This window comes from Acinonyx jubatus, chromosome D2 (genome assembly GCF_027475565.1).
Source record: "Acinonyx jubatus isolate Ajub_Pintada_27869175 chromosome D2, VMU_Ajub_asm_v1.0, whole genome shotgun sequence".
Lineage (NCBI taxonomy): Eukaryota > Metazoa > Chordata > Mammalia > Carnivora > Felidae > Acinonyx > Acinonyx jubatus.
In genome coordinates this window covers 44,208,621-44,235,074 of record NC_069393.1, presented here as the reverse complement: position 1 = coordinate 44,235,074, position 26,454 = coordinate 44,208,621, and the positions used below count along the sequence as shown (strand labels likewise).

General features: G+C 47.2%; 1 protein-coding gene across 1 annotated transcript in view; it reads left to right on the top strand.

Moving 5' to 3' along the window:
• The first annotated feature begins 1,195 nt into the window (after window positions 1–1,195).
• Window positions 1,196–26,454, top strand: part of LOC106982648 (anthrax toxin receptor-like) — a 37,114-nt gene continuing 11,855 nt past the window's right edge. The window contains exons 1-11 of the mRNA XM_053207001.1: window positions 1,196–1,681; window positions 11,208–11,279; window positions 12,574–12,645; window positions 16,330–16,411; window positions 16,512–16,545; window positions 17,565–17,644; window positions 17,721–17,789; window positions 18,129–18,209; window positions 18,303–18,363; window positions 24,744–24,842; window positions 26,051–26,120. Of these exons, the coding sequence (XP_053062976.1) occupies window positions 1,407–1,681; window positions 11,208–11,279; window positions 12,574–12,645; window positions 16,330–16,411; window positions 16,512–16,545; window positions 17,565–17,644; window positions 17,721–17,789; window positions 18,129–18,209; window positions 18,303–18,363; window positions 24,744–24,842; window positions 26,051–26,120 (995 nt within the window). The 5' untranslated portion in view covers window positions 1,196–1,406. The remainder of the gene's footprint in view (window positions 1,682–11,207; window positions 11,280–12,573; window positions 12,646–16,329; window positions 16,412–16,511; window positions 16,546–17,564; window positions 17,645–17,720; window positions 17,790–18,128; window positions 18,210–18,302; window positions 18,364–24,743; window positions 24,843–26,050; window positions 26,121–26,454) is intronic.

Below are 26,454 nucleotides of genomic sequence, written 5' to 3'. Positions count from 1 at the left end.
GTTGTGTTAATCCTCAGATCAGTTTTCTGGGTGTGCAGGATGGCTTAGCATTGGTCTGGCTGTATCTCATGGACGCAAGACACACAAAAAACATCCATGCTGTTCTGCCATCTTTGCTCTTCCCCAGAAGTATTCTCTTTAAAATCAATAATACCTCCATCACACCTTCCAGCCAACATGTCATTGGAGAACTCGTCAGAGCAATGTTTTTTGGGTTTTGTTTTTATAGAAAAACCAAAACCACTCTACAGATATATTTTAGAATAAAAAAGCTTAACAAGCTGTGTGAATAATCAAGAAATTAATACATTTGTCCACAACACCAATAAACAGTTTAAAAGCTTTATTTTTTAAATGCCATTTACAATAACAGCAAAAATATAAGGTATTTAGGGAAGGCACTTGAGAAAAGAAGTGAAGATCTTCATAGGGAAGTTTATTTGAAAGGTGCTGGAAAACGAGTAGATAAATGAGAACATTGCCAGGTTCACTGATAGGGGAGTCTAGAGGGCAGATTCAAATGCATCCAAGTGTATCTATATATTTAATGTTACTGTAATCAAGGATTAAGAAGATTGGGGGAGCACTGAGGATGTGCTGCTTCTAAAATTTATATGAAAGACCAAATGGGTTTTCCATGTTTTTCCATGAAGCAGAGACAAGCCATCCCCACTCAGCCCTCTTTGCATTTCTGATCCACAGAAACTGTGTGCATATAAAATGTTTTATGTCATTAATTTGGGGGTAGTTTGTTACACAGGAGTAGGTAACAGGAATGTCCCTCATTCACAAAGGACTATGGTAACACTGCACTGCCTTCTTCTCCTTCTAGATCCTTCCATGTCCACAGGTGACTTCAGTATTCACCAATGACCATTAATTACTGTACTCTAGTCTCCCAGTCCCTTGACCTCGTGAACACTCACAGGGATGTCCTTCTAAGCCACCTCAGCTGCCTTCTTTGAATTATAAAAAAAGAGAGTCTTGGAGATTTTAATGGCCACCTGTGAGGGTTTAGGATAAGAGACAAATGGAGGCCTCATCTTACCCCCCCCCCCCCCCATCGAAAGATACCATGACTCCTGCCTGGGGTTGTCAACAGGCAGGACACTGAGCAGAGATGCAGGTCACAAAGTCACCATGCCAACCCCCCTGTCCATCATAACAAGGCCTTCTGCCCCAGCTGCGTGGGGGAAGGGCCAGCAGGTACTGGGCCCATCGCCCCAGAGCCAGCTGTTTGCCTCTTCCGCCCAAAGGGCAGATAGCAGGTGCAGGCTTGAAGTGCGCCTTGGGAAAGTGCTGCTGGGAACCTAAGCCCCAGGGCACAGGCGGAGTCTCCAGAGGCAGCCGCCTGAGGTGACCTGAAGCGGCCAGCAGCCAGCAGCTCCAAGAAGGTGGCCAGGAAAATGGGGAGCTACGGCCTGGGTGTGCCGGGCCCTGCGCTGTTTCTGCTGCTGGTGCTGCGGCCTCCGCTGCTGAAAGCCGGAAGTTTGCGGCACAGTGTCCGGGGCTCCAGAGACCTGCATGGCCTCGTTCTAAGTGGGAAAAGCCTCCATAACTACCTCCGCCCAAAGGGGGGAACTGTCCACCACCTCCGCAGCCACTATTCCCGGGATAAACTGGAAAAAGATACAAGGCAATCCTGCCAGAGCGCATATGACCTTTACTTCATCTTGGATAAGTGAGTGGTCCTCCTGCTCTACCCAGCGCCCCAGGGTGGTGTGGTCCCTGAAGTCAATATGGGCAGGTGGTGGCCAAAGGGGATGCCAGCTTCTGTGAGTGGAGGGGCCAGGGAGTAACCTTGGTCAGAGCCAAGGAACCTCTGTGTCTCCCCTTGTTCCTGAGGGAGAAGGAATGCCCCCAAAATTTGTTCTCTGAGACTTTTCCTTTTTGAGAGAATAAAAGGCCACCATAAGGTTTCTGAATGGCTCTCAGTCCTCCCACCAGCATGGACTGGATCTGTGGCCTGCATGCCCCTTAAATAGCTGCATAGGCAGGTGACTGCTAGAAGCTCCTTCTCAGCAGTTGTTAGAAGCTCGCTGGGTTTCAGTTTCTACTTTGTGAGGTGTTTTGCTTATGTTGTTTTCCACCCAAGTGAGTGAAAAGTTTTATTTTTACTGGCCCCAGAGAGATTATGTGTTGCTTCTACTGGGCATTCTCATAGTGTCACAGTTTGGAAATTCCTTTGTTTTCCCAGGGCACCTGGGTGGTTCAGTCATGCGTCTCTCTCCTTTTTTTAATGTTTTATTATTTGTTTATTTTTGAGAGAGGGAGACACAGAATCTGAAGCAGGCAGCAGGCTCTGAGCTGTCAGCACAGAGCCTGACGTGGAGCTCTAGTGGGGCTTGAGTGGGGCTCAAACTCACAAACCGTGAGATCATGACCTAAGCTGAAGTCAGATGCTTAACCGACTGAGCCACCTAGGCGCCCCAAGCGACTGACTCTCGATTTTGGCTTAGGTCACCATCTCACAGTGATCAAGCACCTCAGCGGGCTCTGCCCTGACAGCCGGGAGCCTGCTTGGAATTCTTTCTCCTTCTCTCTTTCTGCCCCAACCCCATCAAAATAAATAAATAAACTTTAAAGAGAAAGAAAGAAAGAAAGAAAGAAAGAAAGAAAGAAAGAAAGAAAGAGGAAGGAAAGGAAAGGAAAGGAAAGGAAAGGAAAGGAAAGGAAAGGAAAGGAAAAAAGAAAAGAAAAGAAAGCCCTTTGTTTTCCTGCCAATGGTTTTGCTTTCTTCTTCAACTGCTTGGAGACTAGTTACAGTTTGTTTGCACTTTGAGAACAGTTATGTCTGACCTGGTATTGTCCTGGGAAGCAGGGCACCTTGTGATCCTCAAAAGGGGACGGATCTTCATGCTTGGAGAGATTGGAGACATTGCTTTGGTTCCATTTGCAACTTGTCTGTTGGATTGAGAATGAACTTTAGTGAGTCAATACTATCAGTGATATGATTGTTGATAATATTGTCGAAGCACATTTTGGTCTCCAAAGCCCTTCTACTGCACTTCTGTCATCCACAAAAACACCGTGGAATGTAGAGTAGAGAGGCATTTGCATTTGCGATCTCATGGAAAGAGGGTGGCATTTAAAGGCTGGATGAAGTAGCCCCAAAGCTGATGGGCATGGCAAGACTCAGCTTCCTGTGTCCTGATGGCAGCATCCCAGGCTGTACTGCCTCTGAGTCCTTCTATTCTCCATGGAGGCTGATGACTAGGGGGATGTGTGTTCAGCCACCAGCTTCTAAGCAAAGCCAGCAGAGATGGGAGCCACCCTGCCCACTGGAATAAGTCCTTCCTCATTGTCCTGTGGAGGGACTTCTGAGTTGCCTTGGGCAGGTCTTGCCTCAGTGATACTTGGCACGGCCAAGGGGGTTGGAGGTTTCTCTCTTAGGCATTAGGGCTGGGGGTAGAAAGGCAGTAAGGGGGTTGACAGCCTTTCTCTGGGTCATTCAGTTTGACAAGCCAGAAGAACAAGTGTCAGGACTGAATCCTGCTGGATTGTGCGGATTGGAGAGGAGCTGAGGGTGTCCATGAAAGAGCCCTTACACACCCCTTTCCCAGCCCCAGGTCATCAGTGAGGAGTCCAGCTAGATCCTGCCTATGGTTTACCAGGCCAGGCTTGTCTGAAACCATAGCAAACTCCTCAGCCCCAGGGAAATAACACCATCTCCCCAGGACCTGCGCACACCCAGTCTGGTTGAAGAAGGCTTTACACTTCCTTTGAGGGCCAGCTTGATGAGAAATTCCTGGAGGGTGAGGGCAGACTCCATCAGGCACTTCTCCCTGTGGCTCTTGGGGAAAGGGGAGTAATGACCACCGAGGGGGCAGCCCCAAGTGTGCAAGTCAGGCAGACGGCACTCACCAGTCACGAACCCCTGAACAAACTGCTTCACTTCTCTGTGCCTCAGGGTCCCCATATGTATGATGGGGATCTTCATACCCACCTCACCAGGTTGTGATGAGGATGAAGGCGAGTTTGGAGGCAGTTTTCCCAGCACAGCAGCAGATACAATTGTGGAAGATGAGTATAAAATGCTACTAGAGAAGGCAGAGTCATGCACACTGGGGCTGGGAACTCCCCAGCACTGCAGGGCCCCCCTGTCCTCCCTGGATCAGCTCTCTTCTGAACTGCCCTTTGGGGTGCCAGGGTAGAAGTCAAATGCCTCTGCTTGTTGACTCTGCCAAGGCTCTCTGGGACCTCTCACCCATGTGATGAGCAGTTCTATTCGTTCATTCATTCCCTTAACAATTCGTCCACTCACAAATAATGACTGAGCAACTGAGTATGTTAGTCACTGTTTGGGCATGGGGATAAGGCATCAAACACTTCCTGGAGTTTCCATGAGGAGAGAGGAAATAAATAAAAGAGGAGAGGAAGTAGTGTGTCAGATGGGATTAGCACAGGCTGGCGGTGGGGGCCGGAATCAGGGCGGAAGGATGGGAAGTGCTGAGGGAGGGCCTGTTCTGGAGGTGGTCTGGGAAGGTGGGGCTGACAGACTAGAAGACGAAGGGGGATAAGAGGGTGTTTTTGAGCAGAGAGGGCATGCCATTGGGTCTTGGCTGAAAAGATCACAAATGAAGGGCCCAAGGGCAGACCAGTGTGGTGGTGGTGGTGGTGGTGAGTGGGGGGGTAGGCTAATGCAGGAATTCAGGGAGGAGATAATGGGAGTATGGACCAGTAGGGCAGGGGTGGAGGTGCTGAGTGGACAGATTCTGGATCTATTCTGAAGAATCTATACATATTGAATGAGGGAGTTGCTCATGACTGGGGCATTTCTCTGGACTGGGGACAAGGGTAAAGGGGGAAGCAGCTTCATCGCTGAGTCTTCTGTAGGTAAATGTTATTACCCCTATTTCACAGATGAGGGAAGGAAGCCACACAGGGCCAAGGAATGACCCCCTAAAGCCCTCAGATGGGAAGACATGGAACAGGAGTTGAAACTCTGGAATGTCTCACTCCAAAGCCCATTCCAAAGTCCCTGAGGCTGAGTGGGTCCCTGCGATGGTTTTGGAAGCAAACATAGTCTGTCACCTGCAGGAAAGCCTTGAGTGGTTCACTCCAACCTTATTCACTAGATTCATTATTTATTTGGTCATACACTAGATTGAACTGGATGAAAATTAGTGAGCCCTGCTGTGTGCCTGCACTATTTTCTCAGGCACCAGGGAGGTGGTGGGCCAGGGAGCTCCAGGCTGAGGGAGTGGCCAGTGCAAAGGCCTGAGAAGTGAGGCCCTCAGAGGATCCTGGGGGCGGGGGGAGAAGGGAAGGGGACAGGCCAGTAGTGAGGCCTTGAACACATGTAGAGGTGTGTTTTTCACTTCAAGGGCATCTGGACATTATTGAAAGAATCACTTTTATCAAAGGAGAGAAGGATCAGAACTGTGTTTTCAAAAATACCTCTTGGCTGCCTTGGGAAGGATAGATTGGAAGGGGGAAGGATGATACCATCGCTGGAGTGGAAAGGGGAAGGGCCTAGAAGGTCCCAGGAGGACTGTGAGGCTGGAGAAAAAATTAGGAGCTCAGAGCAGGTGTGTCTACTGAGAGGAGAAAGGGAAGACAGAATTTAGGGAGCACCCACATGTGTGGCACTGGTGGAGGAAGAGGGGTTTCCATAGAGGAGAGAGGGAGAGCTTCAGGACCCATTCCAGGCCAAGGACGAAGCCTGTGCAGGATGCTCATTAGGGGATGCCTTGACATTAATATCTGTGCAAGGGAACAGGCAAAAATAGGATTCAGTGGAGCTTCAATGCAGACATGACAGCCTCACCTGATTCACGGGGAGCTTTGGAGCTAAAAGGTGCCTCAGGGCTGTGCCAAGTTGAGCCAAACGATTGGGCCATCAGTCACTTCAGGTGGGAACCTCAGGAAAGGCATGCTCTTAGGTAAGGCAACTCTGCAGATGAAAGGATCTTAGAGGGGATGACAGCTGAAGGAGCATCCTTGAAAGAGCATCCGTACTCAGCATGTTTGTGTTCTCACAGCTTCTCCGTCAGCTCAGGTGAACAGAACAGGACTATGCAGGGACAGTCTGTTGATCTGTGTACCACTTTTGGTGAACTATCCCATGCCTTTTATTTTTTCCTTCTCAGGACCCCTCACAACCCCTCAAGCTAGCCATGGCTTATGTGCTTTGATGAGGACAGAAGTCATTGGAATCTGTATACATTAAACACTATTTCCCCATTCATCCTTCCCCAAACGGTGGGAACCTCTATTCTGTTTTCTATATCTATGAATTTGCCTATTCTAGGTAACTCATATAAGTGGAATCATGCAATAGTTTTTAATTTTGATGAAGTTTGATCCGTTTTTTCTTTTATTACCTGTGCTTTTGTTGCCATATCCAAAATACCATTACCAAATCCAACAGCATGAAGGTTTCCCCTATATTTTCTTCTAAAAAGTTTAATATTTTTAGTTCTTACATTTAGGTTTTTATTCATTTGAATTAATTTTTGTGGATGACATAAGAGCCTAACTACATTGTTTTGCATGTGAACATCCAGTTTTCCTAGCGCCATTTGTTGAAAATATTGTCCTTTCCGACATTGAATGGCCTTGGCATCCTTGTCAAAAATCAACTGAACATATATATGAGGGGTTATTTCTGTTCTCTTTATTCTATTCCATTAGTCTATATGTCTGTCTTTATGCCAGTACTACACTATTTCGATTATTGTAGCTTTGTAATAAATTTTGAAACCAGAAAATGTGAGTCCACAACCTTTGCTCTTATTCAAGATTTTTTTTAACTATTTAAGGTCTCTTAAGATTCAATATGAATTTTGGGATGGATTGTTCAGTTCCTGCAAGAAAAAAGTCATTGACTTTAAAAAAAAATTTTTTTTAATCTTTATTTATTTTTGAGAGAGAGACAGACAGAGCATGAGAAGGGCAGAGACAGAGAGAGGGAGAGACACAGAATCTGAAGCAGGCTTCAGGCTCTGAGCTGTCAACACAGAGCCCAACGCAGGGCTCAAACTCACAGACTGCAAGATCATAACCTGAGCCAAAGTTGAACACCAGGCACCCCGTCACTGACATCTTAATAAAGATTGCATTGAACCTGTAGATAGCCTTGGCTAGTATTGCCAGCTTTAGGATATTAGGTCTTCTAGTCCATGAATATGTGATGTTCTTCCAGTGATTTGTGTCTTTTAAATTTCTTTCAGCCATAGGGTCTAAGGGGTGGCTTAGTCAGTGAAGCATCTGACTCTTGATTTCAGCTCCAAACATGGTCTCATTGTCGTGAGATCAAGCCCCATGTCAGGCTTTGTGCTGAGTGTGAAGCCTACTTGGGATTCTCTCTCTCCCCCTCTCTCTCTGCCCCTTCCCCACTCTCTCTCTCTCTCTCTCTCTCTCAAAATAAATAAACATTAAACAAATATAAAGTTCCTTCAGCCATATGTTGTAGTTTTCAGTGTACTAGTCTTCTGCCTCTGGTTAAATTTATTCATAAATATTTTGTTCTGTTTGATAATATTATAAATGGATTTATTTTCTTAATTTCCTTTTTGGAATGTTCATTGTTAGTGTATATCGAAATGCAACTGATTTTTATATGTTAATTTTGTATCCTGAAATTTTGCTGAATTCTTTTATTAGCTCAAATAGTTTTTTGTGTGTGGAATCTATGGGGTTTTTTACAGGTAAGATCATATCTAAGAACAGAGATAATTTTACATCTTCCTTTTCAATTTGGATGCCTTTTTTTTCCCTTGCCTAATTGATCTGGCTAGACTTCCAATACTACAATGAATTGAAATTATGAAACTGGGCATTTTTGTATTACTTTTGATCTTGGGAAAAGCTCTGGTCTTTCACCATCAATATGTTAACTGTGGGTTTTTCATATATGGCCCTTATTATGTTTGTCATACAACATTTCTCTATTCCTAGTGGGAGTATTTTTGTGAAGGAAGTATGTTGGATTCTATCAAATCCTTTTTCTACATCAATTGAAATGATCATGTAGTTGGTTTTTTTTCCATCTATTCTGCTAATTCTCTTCTATTCTGTTAATTACATTGTTTGATTTTTGCATGTTGAACCATGTTTCCATTGTGTAAATAAATCCTACTTGGTCATGGAATAAAAATCTTCTAATATGTTGCTAAATTCGGTTTGCTAGATTTTTGTTGCTGTTGAAGATTTTTACATCCGTATTCCTATAGGATATTGGTCTGTACTTGTAGTATTTGTCAGGCTTTGATATCAAGGTAATTCAGGCCTCATTGAATGAGTTTGGAAGTGTTCCCTCTTCTCCATTTTTTGAAAGAATTTGGAAGGGATTGGTGTTAACTCTTCATTAAATGTTTGGTGACAGTAACCTACAAAACCATCTGGTCCCAGGCTTTTCTCTTTGGGAAGATTTGTGTTTTCTGATTCAATCTCTTTACTAGACATAGGTCTATTCAAATTTTATATTTCTTCATGTTTCAGTTTTGGCAGGTTTGTGTGTTTCTAGGAATTTATCCATTTGTTCTAGATTTTCTAACTTGTTGGTATGTAATTATTCAGAGTAGTTTCTTATGATCCTGTATTTCTATAGTGTCAGTTGCAATGTCTCCTCTTCTATTTCTAATTTAAGTTAAATTTATGTATTTCAGCACCTTTGTTACTTTGTTTCTTGTGCTAACTTTGAACTTAATCTGTTCTCTTTTTTTTCCAGTTCCTTGACATGTAAAGTAAGGGTTTTTTTTTTATATTTTGCTATATCCTTAATATATGCATTTATCACTATAAATTTTCCTCTCAGAACTGCACTTGCAACATTCTGTAGGTGTTGCTATTTGTTTCCATTTCCATTACTTTTAAGGTTTTCTTTTCCCATTTGTTTTTTTTCTTTCATGCATTGGTTGTTCAAAAGTATGTTGTTCAATTTTCACATAAATGTAGACTTTACATATTTCCTCTTGCTTTTTAAATGTTTATTTATTTATTTTGAGAGAGAGCACATGCAGGGAAGGGGCAGAGAGACAGAGAGAGAGAAAGAGAGAATCCCAAGTAGGCTCTGTGCTGTCAGTGCAGAGCCCGATGCAGGACTTGATCTCATTAACCATGAGACCATGACCTGAGCTGAAACCAAGAGTTGGATGCTCAACCAACAGAGCAACCCAGGTGCTCCTTCCTCTTGTTTTTTATTCCATGTAGTTGGAAAAGATAGCTGGTATGATTTAAGTATTTTTAAATTTGCTAAAATTTGTTTTGTGTCCTGTCGTATGATCTATCCTGGAGAATAATCTGTGTGGACCAGAAAAGAATGTGCATTCTGCAAAAGTTGGATGAAATATTCTATATATGTCTATTAAGTCCATTTGACCATGATATGGTTCAATTCCAATGTTTCCTTGTTGATTTTCTGCCTAGATGATCTATCCATTGCTGAAACTGGGGCATTGAAGTTGCCTGTTATTATTGTATTGTTATCTTTTCTCCAGATTTGTTAGTATTGCTTAATATATTTAGGTGCTCAGATGTTGAGTACATATGTATTTATGATTGTTATATCTTCTTGATGTATTGACCTTTTTATCATTATGTAATAACTTTCTTTGACTCTTTTTACCATTTTTGGCTTAAAGTTTATTTTGTCTGATATAAGTATAACTATCTAATTTCTTTTGGTTTTCACTTGGATGGAATATCTTGAGTTCCTTCACATTGAACCTACATGTGTCTTTAAAGCTTAATGAGTCTCTGGCAGGAAGCAATTAGTTGGGACTTGTGTTTTTATCCATCATTTTGCAGATTTTTCTTCTGGTAATATGACCCTGTTTCTAATAACATGTTAGTACTGATGCTGCTTTTTGCTGTTCAAGATTTACTCATTTTCTATTGACTTCTTATTATGAGGAAAGGGAATTAAGATTTCTTATAGCTCAGCTCCCCTATCTGATTTTTCCCCATCCTTTCCATTCTCCCAGCATAGTTGTATCACTAGGGTGTTTTGGCCGCAAGCTTCAATGATAGCAATATCTTCAAATATCTGCTAATCATCTCCATTCTCATTTAAGAGTGAGTCACTAGAACATGACTGGAGCTCTCTGTACTAGAAGCCCACATAGTTGTTTTCCATACTGCCTCCTTCCTAGGGATCTATAAGTCCTGTGGTATTTTCTATGGCCAATGAATACTCATGTTTGTCTATGTTCTAGAGTCTAAACCTTTCTTCAAAATCATCACAAACTGGAAACTTCCCCAGAGTAAGTAGGTGAGTTGCAGACTCTTGTTTCCTATAAATCTTCTTTGGAAGATCCTTTTCACACAGGGGGAAAACAGGAAAGAAAAGTAATAAGAAGGAGCATGGAAAGGGTTACCATTAATTAAGGAAGTTGTCCTGCACTTTAGCATGGAAGCTTCTGAGATAAAGTCTGCGTCATAGGTTGGTTGTCAGAGTCTAGTAATTTGCTACCCAGCAATTGTCCAACTCACCCTGATCTGCCTAGTGCAATGGGTAGAGCATGGGTTTTGAAGCTAGATCTGGGTTCAGATCCATGCTAACTATGGAAATTGTGGCAAATGTCATGACCTGTGAATCTCATGTGTAAAATGGGAATAATGCTGATATCATAGGGTTGCTCTGGAATTGGAAATCATGCATGTAAAGTGTCTGGTATGTATGTGTCCATGAATAATAATCCTGACATCATTAGAAATGTCTATCCTTAGTTTCCTCATCATCTACTGGCAGTTTTAGATATAGCCTAGAAGAGGCAGAAGGAATAATAGAAAGGAAAAGCCAAGAGTACTTTGTAGGGATGTGGTGCCAAAGAGCTCTGCCTCACACCAAACCACCCACACCTTCAAGGGGCAGGGGAGGAGCATTCATCTGGGAAACAATGGCAACCAGGAGAGCCAACAGATCAGAACTGGTGGAGGCTTTGCCAACCAATGCGTCCCCCTTGTTTCTTGTCCAACAGTCTCACCTAGCATGACCAAATATCCTGGTTTGCCACCAGAGGTGGCAACCTCAGAAGTCCCTCAGTCCCAAGCACACAGGTCTCCCATAATTCACACTGATGAAAGTCACCACCAGGGTGACCCGCTGAAGTCACTGAAGGTGTGTGGCAGACTTTAGCTATGTGGAAGAGAGTAGGGATGAGGAGGTTGCTGAAGAGCCTGCAGGAGGACAGAGAAGGCAGAAACTATTCCTACACGACAGATGTAACTCATCCCTCTCACTCATGTTTCTTCATTTTCAGGTCAGGCAGTGTGAACAACAACTGGATGGACATTTACAACCTTGTGGAAGATTTTGTCAAAAAGTTCGAAAAGTATGGCTTCTCTGTGTTAATAGTGTGATTTCCTCTGCTAAACCCAGCACAGAGCTGTTTGGACTCAGTGAGCATTGGAGTCCCTTCATGCAGGAGCACAGAGCCCACAGTGAGGAAAAGACAAATCGCAGTGATTCCAAGGGCCCCAACAGCTTTACTTGGCTCCTGCCTGAGAAGTATGACTGAGGACACAGTCTGCCTTTGAGGACCTAATAGATTAAGAAACAGGCAAACCAGTAACATAGTAATTAAACACCTGGTTTAAAGGTGTCAGGAGTCAAAAGAAAAGGCAAAGGGCTTATATGATGAGCTTAAGGAAAAAGCAAGAATTTTAATTCAAGGATAACTTCCAGAAGATGTGGCAATATTAACTAGGCTTTGATGGATGGGAAAGACAGGGTAACAGGAACCATCAGGGAGACTTCTTGTGGAGCGAGTAGTCTGTTTGGCAGCAGAGTAGGTTTAACTCAAGGAAGGGCCGGGAGATGAGGCTGCGCATGTCAGCTTGGGTCCATGGCCATAGCAGCTCATAATGCCAGCGTGCAGGACCTAGATCTCCTGCTGTGAGCAATAGGGAGCAACAGATGATTCATGATTAGAGGTCTGACATGAGTAAGGTAGTGTGTTAAGAAGAAAAGTTTGGCAAAAGTGGGTAAAATGAGTGGGAACAAGAGCTAAAAGCAGTAGGGAATTCAGCTGGGGACCTATGGTACCAATTTAGCCAAGGGATAATGAGGGTCAACAAACCAGAAGACAGTGGACAGGAGCAGGAAAGAGAGGGATGTATATGAATGGCTGGCAAGGGGGAAGATAATTTCTTTGAGATGAGAAGAGTTGAGCTGGGGAAGACAGGCAAGGAAGGAAGGGCAGTGAAGCTCCAAAGAATGTTACAGAAGAGAGGCCAGGTGGAAGTCCCTCCTGCAGGAGTGTGTAGATGTCTATCTCCTTTTGCATGCAGCTGTCTGTGTGAGCAGCTGTGTGAGTGCCTGTGTGTGTGCGTGCACATGCATGTGCACATGAGAGAGAGAGAGAGACAAACAGGCAAACAGACAAACACTACTGGGGTGTTGTGAGTGTAAGGATGGACACTCCTCCCTTCCTAGAAGGCCACACATCTTACAGACCTCAGAATTCCTTACTAAGGTTATAGGAAGCTCTGGGGTTTGGGAAATGGACCCCAAAGCAGAAGAATTGGGATGGGGCAGGGAAACTGTCATGCACCTCTCCCTGGCTGCTCGTTCATCATTTGCAACCTGTGTTGGTGACTTCTCACAAGCATGTACTTTCTCCCCAGCCCAAAACTGCGGATATCCTTCATCACCTACTCCACAGAGGGCCACACCCTCATGAAACTCACCTCAGATAAGTAAGTGCCACATTGACCCCCAAGACAGGCCCAGTGGGTGAGACTGATGAAACAGCCAGGGGGAAAATGGGTTCCCTGATATCACAGTGGGGAGCCCACTGGTGTGCAGACTACTGGACAGGCCTGGACTCCACTGTATACCCTGATTCCCAGGTCTAGCTCCCCTGCCCTCTCAGACCCCCAGCTGCTCTGACAATGGCCAACCCTGTGCAGCTTGACTATCTTCGCCCCCTCTAAGCTTTGCCTTTCACCTGCCTGAGTCCTTCTGTCTTCATTCTTCCCTGTTCTTAGAACAGGCTGGCTGTGAGGACTCCCAGAATTTTTTGGAGCAGGTGTATGTTTTCTTTATGAATGGTGACCTGCATTAAGAACCTGCTGTTGTGTGTCACTCTCTACCTTGGGCCAGTGGGGATTCCAGTGAGAAAAAGTCATAACCAGGGAGGAAGGGTTGAGCAGCATCAAAGTTTTGATGGTCTCAGTGAAGGGATCTTGTTCCTTAAGTGGGTCTGAGACATGGGACCCCAAGAGTGGGGTCCTAACCATCAGGCTGGGAGAGGGTGCTTGAGAATGGCATGACCACCATCCTAGGTTGGCCATGGTGGGAACAGCAGTTTTCCCAAAGTCTGTAAACTGGGAATTATGGAGCTTTGAGTAGCTGGGTAAGGAGGTTAAGATTCTCAAAACACAAATGACTGGAGCCCAATTCAGAGAAAGTTAAGCATCAAGGAGAAGTTGAGCACCCTTAGGACTAGGTGGGCCCCAGTATTTGTGGCACAGAGCCACATTCAGGACCATGGGAAGAAGCCAAGAGCAACGGAGTGAACAGCCAGCCTGCAGGGGAGGGGTGTGGTGGTGTCAGTGCATGGAGACAGCACTCTCCTGCCTGACTCCAGGACAAGCAGGAAGAGAGGGCTGACTGCTCCAAGCACTAGTGGAGGCACAAATTTGTGCGTAGGTGGGGTTTTGCATTAGGACAGAGAGACCTGAGTGGGGTTGAGGTGGAAGGAAGCAAGTCCATTAAGAGAGACGCTGGCAGGTGGCAGAGAGATACAGGGCTGCTGGGCAGGGGGCTCTGGAGGAAGAGCTGCCCACTGGGGAGGGTAAGACCTCTGCCTCCTCCAAGGTGGGGGGCTCAGGGCCCAGATGTGAGAAGCTGTGGGGGGGGGTCTCCCTGGTCATCTCTGGAGAGTGAACAAAGTAACATCTTCCCCAAGCCAGGGTTCAGGAGTGGGAGTGGGGCCTAGGGGAGTGGAAATGGTGTGAAATTGGTGGGAAGGGGCAAGATGTGCATCTGGGAAGACAGCTCACACTCAGATCAGGGCCCTAAAGCTGCCAGCTCCTAAACCCCCACAGGACCTTGACTGGAGCTGGGCTCAGCCTGGGATTGGCCTTCCTAAACATGCCCACTGCCTAGGAGTTGAGGAGGCCTTTGGCAGGGAGCCTGGGAAGGACCTCATGCAGAGAGAATCCAGGAGGGGACACTAGAGCCTGATATAGGTGTGATTCTGGAGGGTCTGCAGAGAATGTGGGAGCAGGGATGGGACCCTGCTTAATGCTTTCTGAGCCCTTTCTGCTAGGAGAGAGTAGGCTGAGGAGACACAGTTGAAAGGGGGCTTGTTCTGGGTACTAGAAAAGCCAGGGGCCCAGAGGCTAGGAAGCCCCCAGGGTTGATGGCGAGGAGGGTGACAACAGGGAAGAGATGGAGGGGATCCAAGGGGTTGAGACAGGTGTTAAAGAGTAAGAAGGACTGCTAGGAGACAAGGAGCTGGTATCCCCTCCGTGGACATAGCTGGGAGCAGGGTTAGAGGGGCAACACTCCCTGGGGAGAGCCTGCTTGGGCAAGAAAAAGCCTGGGGGCTCCTGGGCCAGACACTGGGAAGGGGTGGAAGAAAATCTTCTGGTATGTGGTGAGGGAGGGAGAGGGCTTCTGCTGAGTGGAGCAGCACCTGGTTTGGCCTCCACTGGCCATGGGTGCCAGGCCTCACCTCCTGGGCTGGGTGGGATTGGACCTGGGGCTCTCAGATCTCACCCCACAGCAACATCTCCACTTCCCACAGTGAGAAGCCCTCTCAGGGTCCCAGCTCTCCTAGCCTTGCTGTGCCAGCTCGGCCTGTCACATGGGATTATCCTGAACCTAAGGCCCCAGTCCCACCTGTGAAATCCCCCTTAACAGCAGCCGCCTAGCCACATACCCATGGCAGCAAGGGGAGCACTGCCCCTCCACCTGCATGGGCAGCACTCGAGGCACTTCCCCAGCTTTTGGCCTTTTTCTTCAGGAGTATGTGAACCCAGGAGCCCTAGTTCTCTCATTAAGCAGCTTGCTTCTTCCTTTGGTGTCAATCCAGAAGGGGAAGTGGCTTTTTTGGGGTTGTGGGAGGGCAACGAACCAACCTCAGGATTCTGTGATAGGGTAAGATGGGACAGGGCAGGGCTACCAGCAGGATGACCTTTTCCAAACTCAGCCTTACCTGCTGAAGGAAGAGTGTGCCTTCCCAAGGGACCCAGTAGGTGCTAGAAGCCCTGCCAGTTACACTGTGAGTACAGATTCACAGTGGCACATCCATGGGTGTGCCCCACATTCACCATGGATGATCAAGACAGGGCTCTTGAGGGTCCCCCAGGTAGTGTGCCTGAGACAGTGGTGAGTGCAGAAAAAGCCAGGCCATACCCATGGGAGCAGCAGAGCAGCCTCCCCCCACCCCATGCTCACCAGATGGGGGACAGAGGAGGCCTGAGCAAGGCCTGTTCATATCGAGGACACAGATCATAAGGTCATGACCAGGCTACCTGATTTGTATCCTGTCCCGACTAGACAGGTCTGCACAGTGCACAGTGGCTCCAGGATGGCTTGGAGATGTTTTGTTTTGTTTTTCGTTTTTTATTGAAGTATAGCTGACACACATTAGTTTTACATTAGTTTTAGGCGTGTAACTTAGTGACTTGACTCTTCTATACATTATGCTGTGCTCACCACAAGTGTAGCTACCATTTGTCACCTACAACATTATTACAACATCCTTGACTATATTCCCTTTGTTGTAGCTTTCATTCATGTGACTTTTTCATTCCATAACCGGAAGCCTGTATCTCCCACTGCCCTTCATCCATTCTGCCCGTCCCCACCGTCCCCTCCCCTCTGCAACCATCAGATAGTGCTCTGTATTTATGAGTCTGTTTCTGATTTTTGTCTGTTTTCTTCTTTGTTTTGTTTTTTGGATTTCACATATAAGCGAAATCATATAGTATTTTATCGTTCTGTCTGACTTAATCATTCGACATAACGTCGTCTAGATCCATCCATGTTGTTGGAAATGGCAAGATCTGTTAATTTTCATGACTGGCTAATGTTCCATTGAATATATACACCACATCTTCTGTATCCATTCATCTATCATTGGACACTTGAGTTGCTTCCAAACCTTGGTCATTGTAAATATTGCTGCAATGAACGTAGGGGTGCCTGTATCTTTTCAAATTAGCATTTTCATTTTCTTTGGGTAAATACCCAGTACTGGATCATATGGCATTTCCATTTTTAATTTTTTGAGGAACCTCCATAATTTTACCCACAGTGGCTGCACCAGTTTGCATTCCCACCAGCAGTGCACAAAGGTTAGCTTTGGGCTCTTTTTAATAGCCAATACCTCATACCACCACAATCCCTTTTCTGATTTTTTTTTTCAGAAATGAAATAAGTAATGGTCTTAATAAACTTCAGAATACAGTGCCTACTGGAGCCACAAACATGCATAAAGGATTTAAAAAGGTACCGAATCTAGAGCTCTGTGGATCTCTGCTTTATGGAGTTCTTAGAGTATCCTGGGTCCTCCCACCCAGGACTCCAACACTCCTTCATTTCCTTGCAGGCAAATGAGCAGATTGAAAAAGCAAACTCTGGAGGTAAGCTTCCTGGTGACTTCATTACGGGCAGGTGTGGGGACAGAGCCAGGCCTGGACCTCAACGAGATGCAGACCCTCCTTGGCCCCTTCCTAGCGCTGATTCTTGGAGCAAGGTGCTTGCCCTCTCTGTGCCACAGGTTCCTCCTCTGTGCAGTGAGGATGAAAACCACCCCCAGTGACGAGTCTCAGAACCACATGGGATCATGTGTGTACCATCTAGGCTCTTGGTAACTGTGAGGTGCTTGACCAACACTTGGGCTGCCTGAACAAGAAAAGCCAAGGGAACCAGGAGCAGACAGGATTCTGTTTTCAGAAAAAAAGAGCTGGATTTCCCCCTTGCCCACACTTTGTCTCCATCACATCTCTGGCCCTGATGCCTTTTCCCTGTGGTTCCTTCCCTTTGGTTGATGTCGTCCTGTGACTGTGCCTCCAACACTGGAAATGGCTGTGCTCTGCCCAGAACCATGTTCATCTAGGTTAGGGCTCCAGTTCTTGCCAGGAAAGAAGCATTGGCCTGGTGGGGAAAGGCACTGAGCTGGGCACGGCATCCTCAGCTCCGAGAGCCTCTGACCTCACCTTCTGGATCCCTGGGCCTGTGGATACAGCAAGTCTTTCTGCACATGCTTGCCTGAGCCAGAGTCCCGCCTTCCACTGAGCTGCGGGACACCTTGTACAGTTGAGTCTGGCTGTCACTCCCTTTGTTCATCTAAAAGGCTGACGCTTGTCCATGAAGTCAATGGAATTGCCTCTCAGGGCAAAGGTTGTGCGTCTGGTCATAGTGACCGTAGTAGGAAGGGCCGGAGCAGGGCTCAGTGCCGTCTGTAATGTGGGTCCTGTCTAAGTCCCCTCCTCCTTCTAGGACTGGGCTTCTAGTCCTCCAGGCACTTCTGATACTGGGTGCTAAGGTCAGGTGCCTGTCCTCTGGAGGAGGAGGTGTGAGGAGCAGTGCTGTGGACCCAGCAGCCTACAGAGTGTCACTTGGGTGCCTTTACTGACCAGGCCACTTGCTTTTTCTGCAGAAAACAAAGTTCCTTCCATGATTATCTCCTTGACGGATGGAACACTGCTACCAGAGTCCTTTGATGAGACTAAGTACGAAGTGAGTCCAGTCCATCATTACCAGTATTTTGTTCCACATATTTAGTGATTTATACTCACCACTTTCCTTCTCTTAGGCTGCAAAGGCTCGGAAAATGGGGTCAACCATTTATGCCATTGGTGTAAAAGACTATAGGAAAGACCAGGTAATTCCAAACAGGTAACCAGGTGCCACCTGTAATCCTAGATGAGGAACTTTCAAAGACAGCTTTCCCAGGGTTGCCCAAGGATGCTCCTCGGCAGAGGAGAATAATGGCTAACAAGGAAGAAATGAATAACAAGTGTCGTGTCAAATCTCCACACCCAAAGTGTGGAGTAAAGTAAAGTAAGGGCTTTCCCTTCCCTAACGGTGGGCTGCTGGCCAAGTCCAGGGTCTGGGCCTCAGAGTCTAACATGGCATGAGGCAAGAGACTGCCTCCTGGGATGGGGACATCTGTGTCCTAATCCCCTACCTATGTGCTCAAGTCACCTCCTCTCCCTTGTAGCTGTTGGAAATTGCAGACAGCCCAGAACACATGATTGGAGTAGACAATGGATTTAAGGAACTGAGAAGCATCGTAGAACCAGTGAGTAAGGGATGTGAGAAAGGGGATGGGGTGACATCTTGCCACAACCTCCCGTGCACTGTCCCTGACCTGCCACCCCTCTTTCTATTCCAGCTGACAAGTAAGGCGTGTATTGAAATTACAAAAGTGGAGCCTTTGCATTTGTGTGCAGGAGGTAAGAGCTAGAGTCACTGTTGTAAACACAGGGATGTATGTTGTGAGTATGTGCTGTGTGCGTGGTGGGTGTGATGTGAGCATGCAGTTTCAGTGTGTGGTGTGTGTATGCATGTGTAGTTGTATAGACATGTGCATTGGATATGTAAGCAACTGTATCATTTTGTGAGGTGTTCATGCCAGGAAAGATATGTGGGTATGTGTGTAATTCTTTTGTTTTTGTTTTTGACATAATTTGTATATATCTCTCTGTATAAGTTTAAAATATACCGTGATTTCACATACACATATTGCAAAATTAGTACCACAATACGTTTAGTGTTATAACTTTTTTTTTAACTTTTATTTATTTTTGAGACAGAGAATGACAGAGCATGAACAGGGAAGGGGCAGAGAGGGAGGGAGACACAGAATCTGAAACGGGCTCCAGGCTCTGAGCTGTCAGGACAGAGCCCGATGCGGGGCTCGAACTCACGGACCGCAAGATCATGACCTGAGCTGAAGTCGGACGCTTAACTGACTGAGCCACCCAGGTGCCCCCTGTTATAACTTTTTAAAATATCAGAACCAAAAGTTTAATTAAGAAATAAGAAAAAGTATATTTTGAAAGCCCTCAACAAAATGCCAGCAAATGGAATCTGAATCTGACAACATGTAAAAAGAAGAGTCCACCAATAATAATTAGGGATCACCCCAGCAATGCAAGTCAATTCAGTATTTGAAATATCAGTGTAACTTACCACATCAGCAACATGAAGAAAGAAAAACATGATTATCTCAAAGGACGAATAAAAGAATTGGAACAGTTCAATGGCCATTATCATACTAGAAACATAGTCCGACAAAAGGTATCCACACAAATACAGCTAACAACACACCTTGTTCTGTGGGGAACGCCTCTCCCTGACGTCTGGAAATTCACAAGCGTGCCCTCTGCCCTCCTACAAAGGTCCCTGAGTCAGTCTGGTGAGGACATCCTGTGCAGTGACTTTTGTGATAGAAGCCCCCTGCCTGCGATGAGCTCTGTGTGTACGGGCTTATATGTCTCATCATGGAGACTGGTACTGAGGAGGGTGGATGAGCACACTTACTCCCCTGGTAACAGCACACACAGCTGGATCTGGCCAAACGCAGACCCAGAGACCGGGTCGGCCTCTGTGCTCTTAACTGTAAGGCTATCGTGCAGTAGACCATGGGGTCAGACACAGCTGTGTTCAGATCTGGCTCTGCTGCAACCTGGAGCAAATTACCAAACATCTGTGAGCTCCCCTTTCGTCTCCAACAGCACCCACTCGCACATCTCTCGTAAGACGTAAGGCCGCGCGATCTTACAAGGACCGGCACAGGATCTAGAAGCTGGGAAGCCCTAACCAATAGTAGTGGTACTAATAGTCCCACCATCCTTGACGCCTCCACCCCAAGGCTGAGCTCATGGGCGGGGGGGGGGGGGGAGGAGGGCATAAAATCACCAGTATGAAAGCGTCTCCCGCTGAGCCAGCTGTTGGCAGCAGCTCTCAGACTCTTCCTGTCTTCTTAACCAACTCGCAGTGAGAGGTTGGAGGCGGGCAGGAGACTCCCACACAAGTAGGCTCTTGCCCTGCTTCTGCTTTAAAGCACCCCGCCGTGCAGCCGACCTGACAGCTTCATTCCTCTGATTATGTCCCCTGCACACACGCAGGTCATGGCGTCTGAGCAGCATGTCAAACTGCAGGTGCAAACATCAGTCGTTGTCCATCCCCCATGGCGGCCTGGCCAGGGTTACAGGTGCCTGCCACACACCCGCTGACAGCTCAACTCAGCATTTCCTGCTCTGACCTTTAAGATTGTCGCCCTCTTGACGAAAGCTGCCACACGACATGACAGTCACTTGGAGGCAAAGCTCAAGGCAAGAACCTGGACCCCAAGTGAAATAGAAAGAGCCTTTTCATCAGGCTGTCATTTGAAATAAATCAGTGGGTCAGGGTGCCTTGGGAAGCAGACAGGGCATGAGCACGAGACTCCTGACCTCTTCAGTCTCTCAGGGTGCTCTCCAGGATGAGGCAGAGAGGCCTCTGCTGGCCTTCCTGCCTCTAGGACTGTGCTCCAGGCCATCCTCTGCACAGGACCTCAGGGCACTGAGAAAGCCCCTTCCCTAACCCCAGCCTGGCCTGGAAGTCTGAGGCCCCTAGACCCACAGCAGGGCCAGTCAGGTCTTCCCTCAGCTCTCAGGCTGGGGTGTCACTAGGCTTCCTACAAGACCCTACTTCCCCCCACTTTATAGGGTCCAGCCCATCCATCCTTTGACGCCACACTCACAGGAGGTTCATCCTTGTCCCTTTCTTGGTTCACTGGCCCCTCTGGATTCCCACAGCCCTTGGTCTGTCCTTCTCAGTCACTTCTCACCTTGAATGTGCCATGACTTCTGCTTGGCTGTGTCACGGTTGATTCTTCTCATTCAGTTCTTTGATGCGTTACCAACCTTTTATGAAGGAAATTTTCAAACGTACAGCAAAGTGGAAACAACTGTGCAATGAACACCCTGTCTGCACTACCTGGATTTTGCAGTTAATATTTAATATCTCACCATATTTCTTTAACATTTATCTAATCAGTGTGCTTGGTGTCTCTCTCACTCTCTCTCTCTCTCTTTCTCTCTCTCTCTCTCTCTCTCACACACACACACACACACACACACAAAACCACACACAGTGCATCTTATTTTTTTATGTGTTTCAAGTCAATTACAGACATCAGGCTACCTCACTTCTAAAGCCCATCATTCTGCATATCTTTATTTATAGAAATATTACTTAAGAGCTCTCCTTAAATTGCAGCAAACTTCAGTGTATTTTTTAACAACTTCTGAAAAATGCACACTCCAGGAAGACAGAATTTACCATTGTCCCTGGAAAATCCCCTCAGATCACTTGCCAGACAATCCTTGTCCCCAACCTCTGAAGGCAATTCTTCTCAGTTTTTCCTCCATAGGCTGTTTGATCCTTTAAAATATCTTCTCAGTAGACTCATGTAATATGAACATTCTATTTAAACATTCTGTTTGGCCAGGTACTCTGGGCACAGTGGTTTGGAGAATCATCACTCCTGTGTGTTTGCTGGATATGCTTCGATATTTGTGTCTGGGAGGACAGCTGGAGGTGGCACCTTCTCATTCTTTTTCCTGTGTGTGGCTGGCCCAGAGCGAGTGTCTACAAAGCCCAATAGCCATGGCACATCAGTGGTGGCACATAGTAGGACACAGGGCAGAGGCGGGCTTTTCTCTGAGAGCTGGGGAACAGGTCCTGCAGGGTGGCCAGGAGACTCACTGTGTGCAGAAGGCAAAGCAGACTGTGCGGCAGTAGGACCCAGAAGGCAAAAGCAGTGCAAAGACACCATTGCCACCAGCTTGGATAGCTACTGTCCCTCTACAATGAGGTTCCCCTTTTTCTACTACTACTGCCTCCCAGAAATAGCTACCATATATAATTGATCATATAGATGCAAATAGCTATTTATATATGCTTTTCAAGGTATTTTTACATTAATGGGATCATGCAGTTCATAACATTTTCCAGCCATCTGCACATACTCCATTACACGGATGGAGGAAACTTCTTTCATTAGTCTCCCCTGGTCGATATTGTGGTGGTTCCTAATATGTGGCTACAGCAGGCTGTGCACGCCCTGAGGCTCACCTCTCTGTGGGCATGGGTCAGGATTCCCCGGATCAATTCCAGAAGTAGAATTGTGGCATTAAGAGGACACACAGCTTAAACGTTGGTCAGTAGAGTCGAATTTCTCCCAAAGAGCCTGTGCTGGGCAAAAGATGGTGTTCCCAGAGCCCAACCCTCCCAGGACAGGTCACTTCCACCTGGTGCCCTTGTCAGTCTCATGGTTGGTTGGTTGTCCTTCCTCACTGCTTGGCTTCCTCCTGACCTTTTCAGCGGGCTGCCTGCCTTGCCAGCTCCTCTCTCTGGAGCCCCAGGAGGCCTGATGTAGAACTCTTCCTCCAGAAAGAAAGTTCTCATAAAGAAGGATTGGTCTCCCTGCCAGGGACTGGATGGTCCCTGTGCCACCCAAGAGCAGGTACACAGTGGGAGTCTACCTAGGAGACACAGCTCCCTGAAAGACAATGTTCATCCATCCTTGGCTTCATTCTCCTCCTGTGTGTGTTACTGTTGGAGGAATTGGGTGAGGGGTGTTGGAACCAAGGAGCAGCTACTAGACAAAGCAAAATCCTTTAAGTCCACATCTCTTCTGCTCAAAAGTCTGACACCGTCACCCTGCCTTCCACTTACCGAGACTTGCCAGAGTGACAAGACCCTCTAAAGGGGCAGTGCCTTGGGGACACAGAGGGTGCTGCTGCGGAGGAGAAGTGGTGACTGAGCAGGGCCTGAAGGCTGCAGGGTGCACACTTTGGGAAGGGGATCACAGGCATATGGACAGCACGTGCTCTTCCTGAGAAGTGCAGGTGCTATGGGGCCATCCCTCTGAAGCAGCCTCATGATAGCTGCTCAGAACTAAGACAAGAGCAAAGGGGGCAGAAGTGGGTCCTGGAATGGGTACTTGAAGTCAGGTCCTGGCCCTGTACCTGCCAGGGGTCTGGAGGAGGCCACCTGCCCTCTCTTAGCCTCAGGTTCCCTCTCTGAAAGCTTGGGTAGGAATGCCTAGCTCACGGGTATTAGAGGTTAAGGAAAGTGTAGATCGGCCCATAGTATACACTCAGTTAGTGAGGAGTGTCATTTTGGATGAACACCGGTGTTACATGGCTTGGCCTGGCACAGATTCGCCCACTTCTGGTTCCTTCTGCCTGTGTGCTTGTGGCAGGAAGGCTCTACTCACTATTTTTGCCTCCTCTGGAGCCTGATCTGTCCACATGCAGCCAGCTGACTGTTCCCTTCTCTGCCTGTATCTAGTTACAGTGTGGGCTGTCAATTTACAGTTCTGTCTTGCAAGGAAATGCTTCTTTGCAATAAAAAATCCTGGAATATAAATTGCAGATGACACTTCCTTGAGACTGAGAGCCAAAGCTCTGCTCAGGGTGGCCCTAGCCCGGCTGGCGAAAGGGTGCACAGGAGATAAGCCCAACTGCTCCTTCCAGGCCAATCACAGAGCCCTGTGTCATGGTGGGAAGGGTCCTTATGAAGTGTGAGCCTTGAGCAGGCAGCCTGGCACAACTGAGTTCAAAGCAGCATTGTACTGTTGGTTACTGTGTGTGAGAGAGGACGTGTCACTTACAGACATCAAGCCTCCACTGGGTGGACCACTGCCATCAGTGCCCTCGGGGGCCAGGCTGGTGCCGTGAGCAGGAGGCATATGTCAGGCCAAGCCAAGGATGGTTGACTGCATGTGGGGTGTAGTGCAGCAAGGCAGGCACTGGCCCCTGAGGAGCTCCCCTGATGTGAACAGGGCCCAGCCAATGGTTGACATGCAGATGTATGAACCCACCATTTCCAGGTGTTCCCATTTTTGAAGAATGCTAGTGATCTGGGTTATTAGGGAAAATGTGCAGGCTTTAAGTGTTGATACCCAGTTTGGAAGACACTTGAATGCCTAACAAACCGCAACAGCAGCCAGCATTGGGCCATAGGCCCAGAATCTATTTTCTTCAAAGCAGAGAATTTGCAAACACTGCCCTGATCAATGGGAGCTGCAGGGAGACCTGAAGCAGGAGAAATAAGGGCAGCCAGGTCCAAGGTTGTGCTATAATAAAGGTTGTGTAGATAACTAAATTGAGCTAGGGCAAACCAAGCTTCCAGGATTGGAATGACCCAGTCTGGGACAGGAGGCAGTGATAGAGGCTAATGACCTTGGGCTTGCAGTTAAAGACCCACATCTTATCCTGGCTAAATCCTTAGGGATCCAGTCTACCAGCTCTCTTCTCTATCCCCTGGTGTTTGCTTCAGGGGAGGCTCAGCAGCCTGGTGAAGGTCTAGGGTCTAGACCTGCACCTCACATATCAGTGTCTCCACACTCAAAGAGGAAGTGCTTGCTGAACCCCAGGTGGGTTATGTGTAGTCCATGAAGCCTCAGGCAAAGGCAGGGGAAGAGCAATCATGTGAGACTTCCAGAACCACAGCTAAGACAGGACTTCTTCCATGGGGGATTCTTTGTGCAGGGTCCCAGAATCTTAGCATATACAGAGGATGAGGTTGGGTCCCTTTAATGGACTCCAAGTATCAGGGGTGAAGATGAGAGGCTCCCCTACAGCCTAAATCTCCCTGTTACTCAGAGTGGACCCTCCATTACACTGGGTGAGGATCTGGACTCCAGAGGTCAGCCTTGTTTGTTTCAACATGTTTGCTTCCTGAGAATTCCATTTTGTGGGGGGGACATGCCTTGTAAGACAGAGGGAAGGCAGCCCTCAGCCCCACCTTACACAGACCTTTGAATGTTGCTTTGCAGAAGACTATGAAATTATGATTTCTGGAAAAGGATTTAATAATGCAATAAACAAGGAGGAAGTTATTTGTAGATTCCACTTCAGTGATGATAAATTCTTCGGTAAGTAGCTCTCTTGGTGCCTCCAAGTGACAAACTCCCTACAACAGGCTGCCTTCCCCTCAGCCAGCCAAGTTTTCAAAGCCCTTGCTTACCATTCACTGTGGGTCCTGTGAGGATAGATCAAATAGAAGGAGAGACCTGGCTGGGAAGCCTGGTGACCTATACCTCAAAGCTGGGAAGTCATCAACCACAAGAGCCTCTCCTAGCAGGGCTTTAACCCTTGCCAAGAATGGCTGTGGTGTGCTGGGTGTGCCCTGGAGCTGTACTCCCCCTCCCTTGGCTCAGCTCTCACTGGCCTTGAGAGACAAGGACCCGAATCCGTTGAGTCTGCTGGTGAGAAACACAGGCAGCCCTGGGCCAGGCATACTGGGAGCTTCACAAGAGAATGCGTGCATCTGGGATTGAGACAGGATGCCAGCTTCCAGGCCCAGGCCCAGGAATCCTGGCACAGGCACACATTACTTGTCTGACCTTGACCAAATGAGGGTTCTATTCTCAGCTTCTTTTTCCTCTACTGCAAAACGAAGCCAATATGATAGTCAAGCTAAACCATATCACCTATGTAAGCCTATAATGTAAGGAAATACTCAGGCATCAGGTATTCCTCCATGATGGGTGAGTGGCCAGTAGAAGCACATAGATGTGCCCCCACACTGAGATGGGTATGATCATCCCCAGAGAGCAGGGTGGTACAGTAAGACTATCTCCCGCTGAGCCCCCAGTGCATTCATTGGACCTGAGATTATGTGCAGTGATGTCTTACTGCAGGGCCATCTGGTAAACCCAGAGCTACCTCCAGACATCACAACATTACACGGTAAATGTTTCAGTGCCTTAAGGGAAATGGTGTCTCTTAGGAACAGGACAGGCCCCACATTCCTAAGCAGCTGTCCCTTCCCCTCTATTCACTGTGCCTTCTGTTGTTTATTGTGGTCTCAAGAAGTGTCCCTCTCCACATTTATTTTCTTCTTTGTTATTTCATTGTCTCCCTCCCATCCCTCAAATGTAGGGCCTTTGAGAGCAGGGACTCAACCTTTTACATTCCAGCCAGGCATTGCACAGAGCCTGGTGTATAGCAGGGGCTCAGAAGAAGGCAGCAAAGAGAAGCTGGCATCCGCCAGTGTTAGTCTGCTTGCCAGGGGCCAGCTGAGGGGAGATGGATGGATGGACATGCTCCTTGACATTATTCTCTTGTGGTTTTCTCCTAGATAAAAAAGCCACCACTGTGGAAGATAACACCATAACATGCTCAGGAGTAATGATACAAAAACCAGACCAGTAAGTGCCCAGGTCAAGGGCCACAGGTGCAGTTTTTGCCACTATGAGGTATATAGGATGTGGGATGTCACCTCTGCTGGGGCAGCACATGTGTATCTCCCAAAGTCTCAGGGCATACTCTGCACTTCTCCTTGTTGGTGGTCACCTGAGATGCTCAGGGATATGCTATAGCCCAGTCTCTGCCAAGGAGGGAGACTACTGGAGATGATGTCCCCAGGGAAAGTCTTTGCTCCAGGTAGCCATCAGAGCTAAGCCAACATACTCTGCAAATTGAGAAAAGTCAGGATGGTGACACCCACCCACCCTCCTTGGAAACCTAGCCCATGGCCAGGAG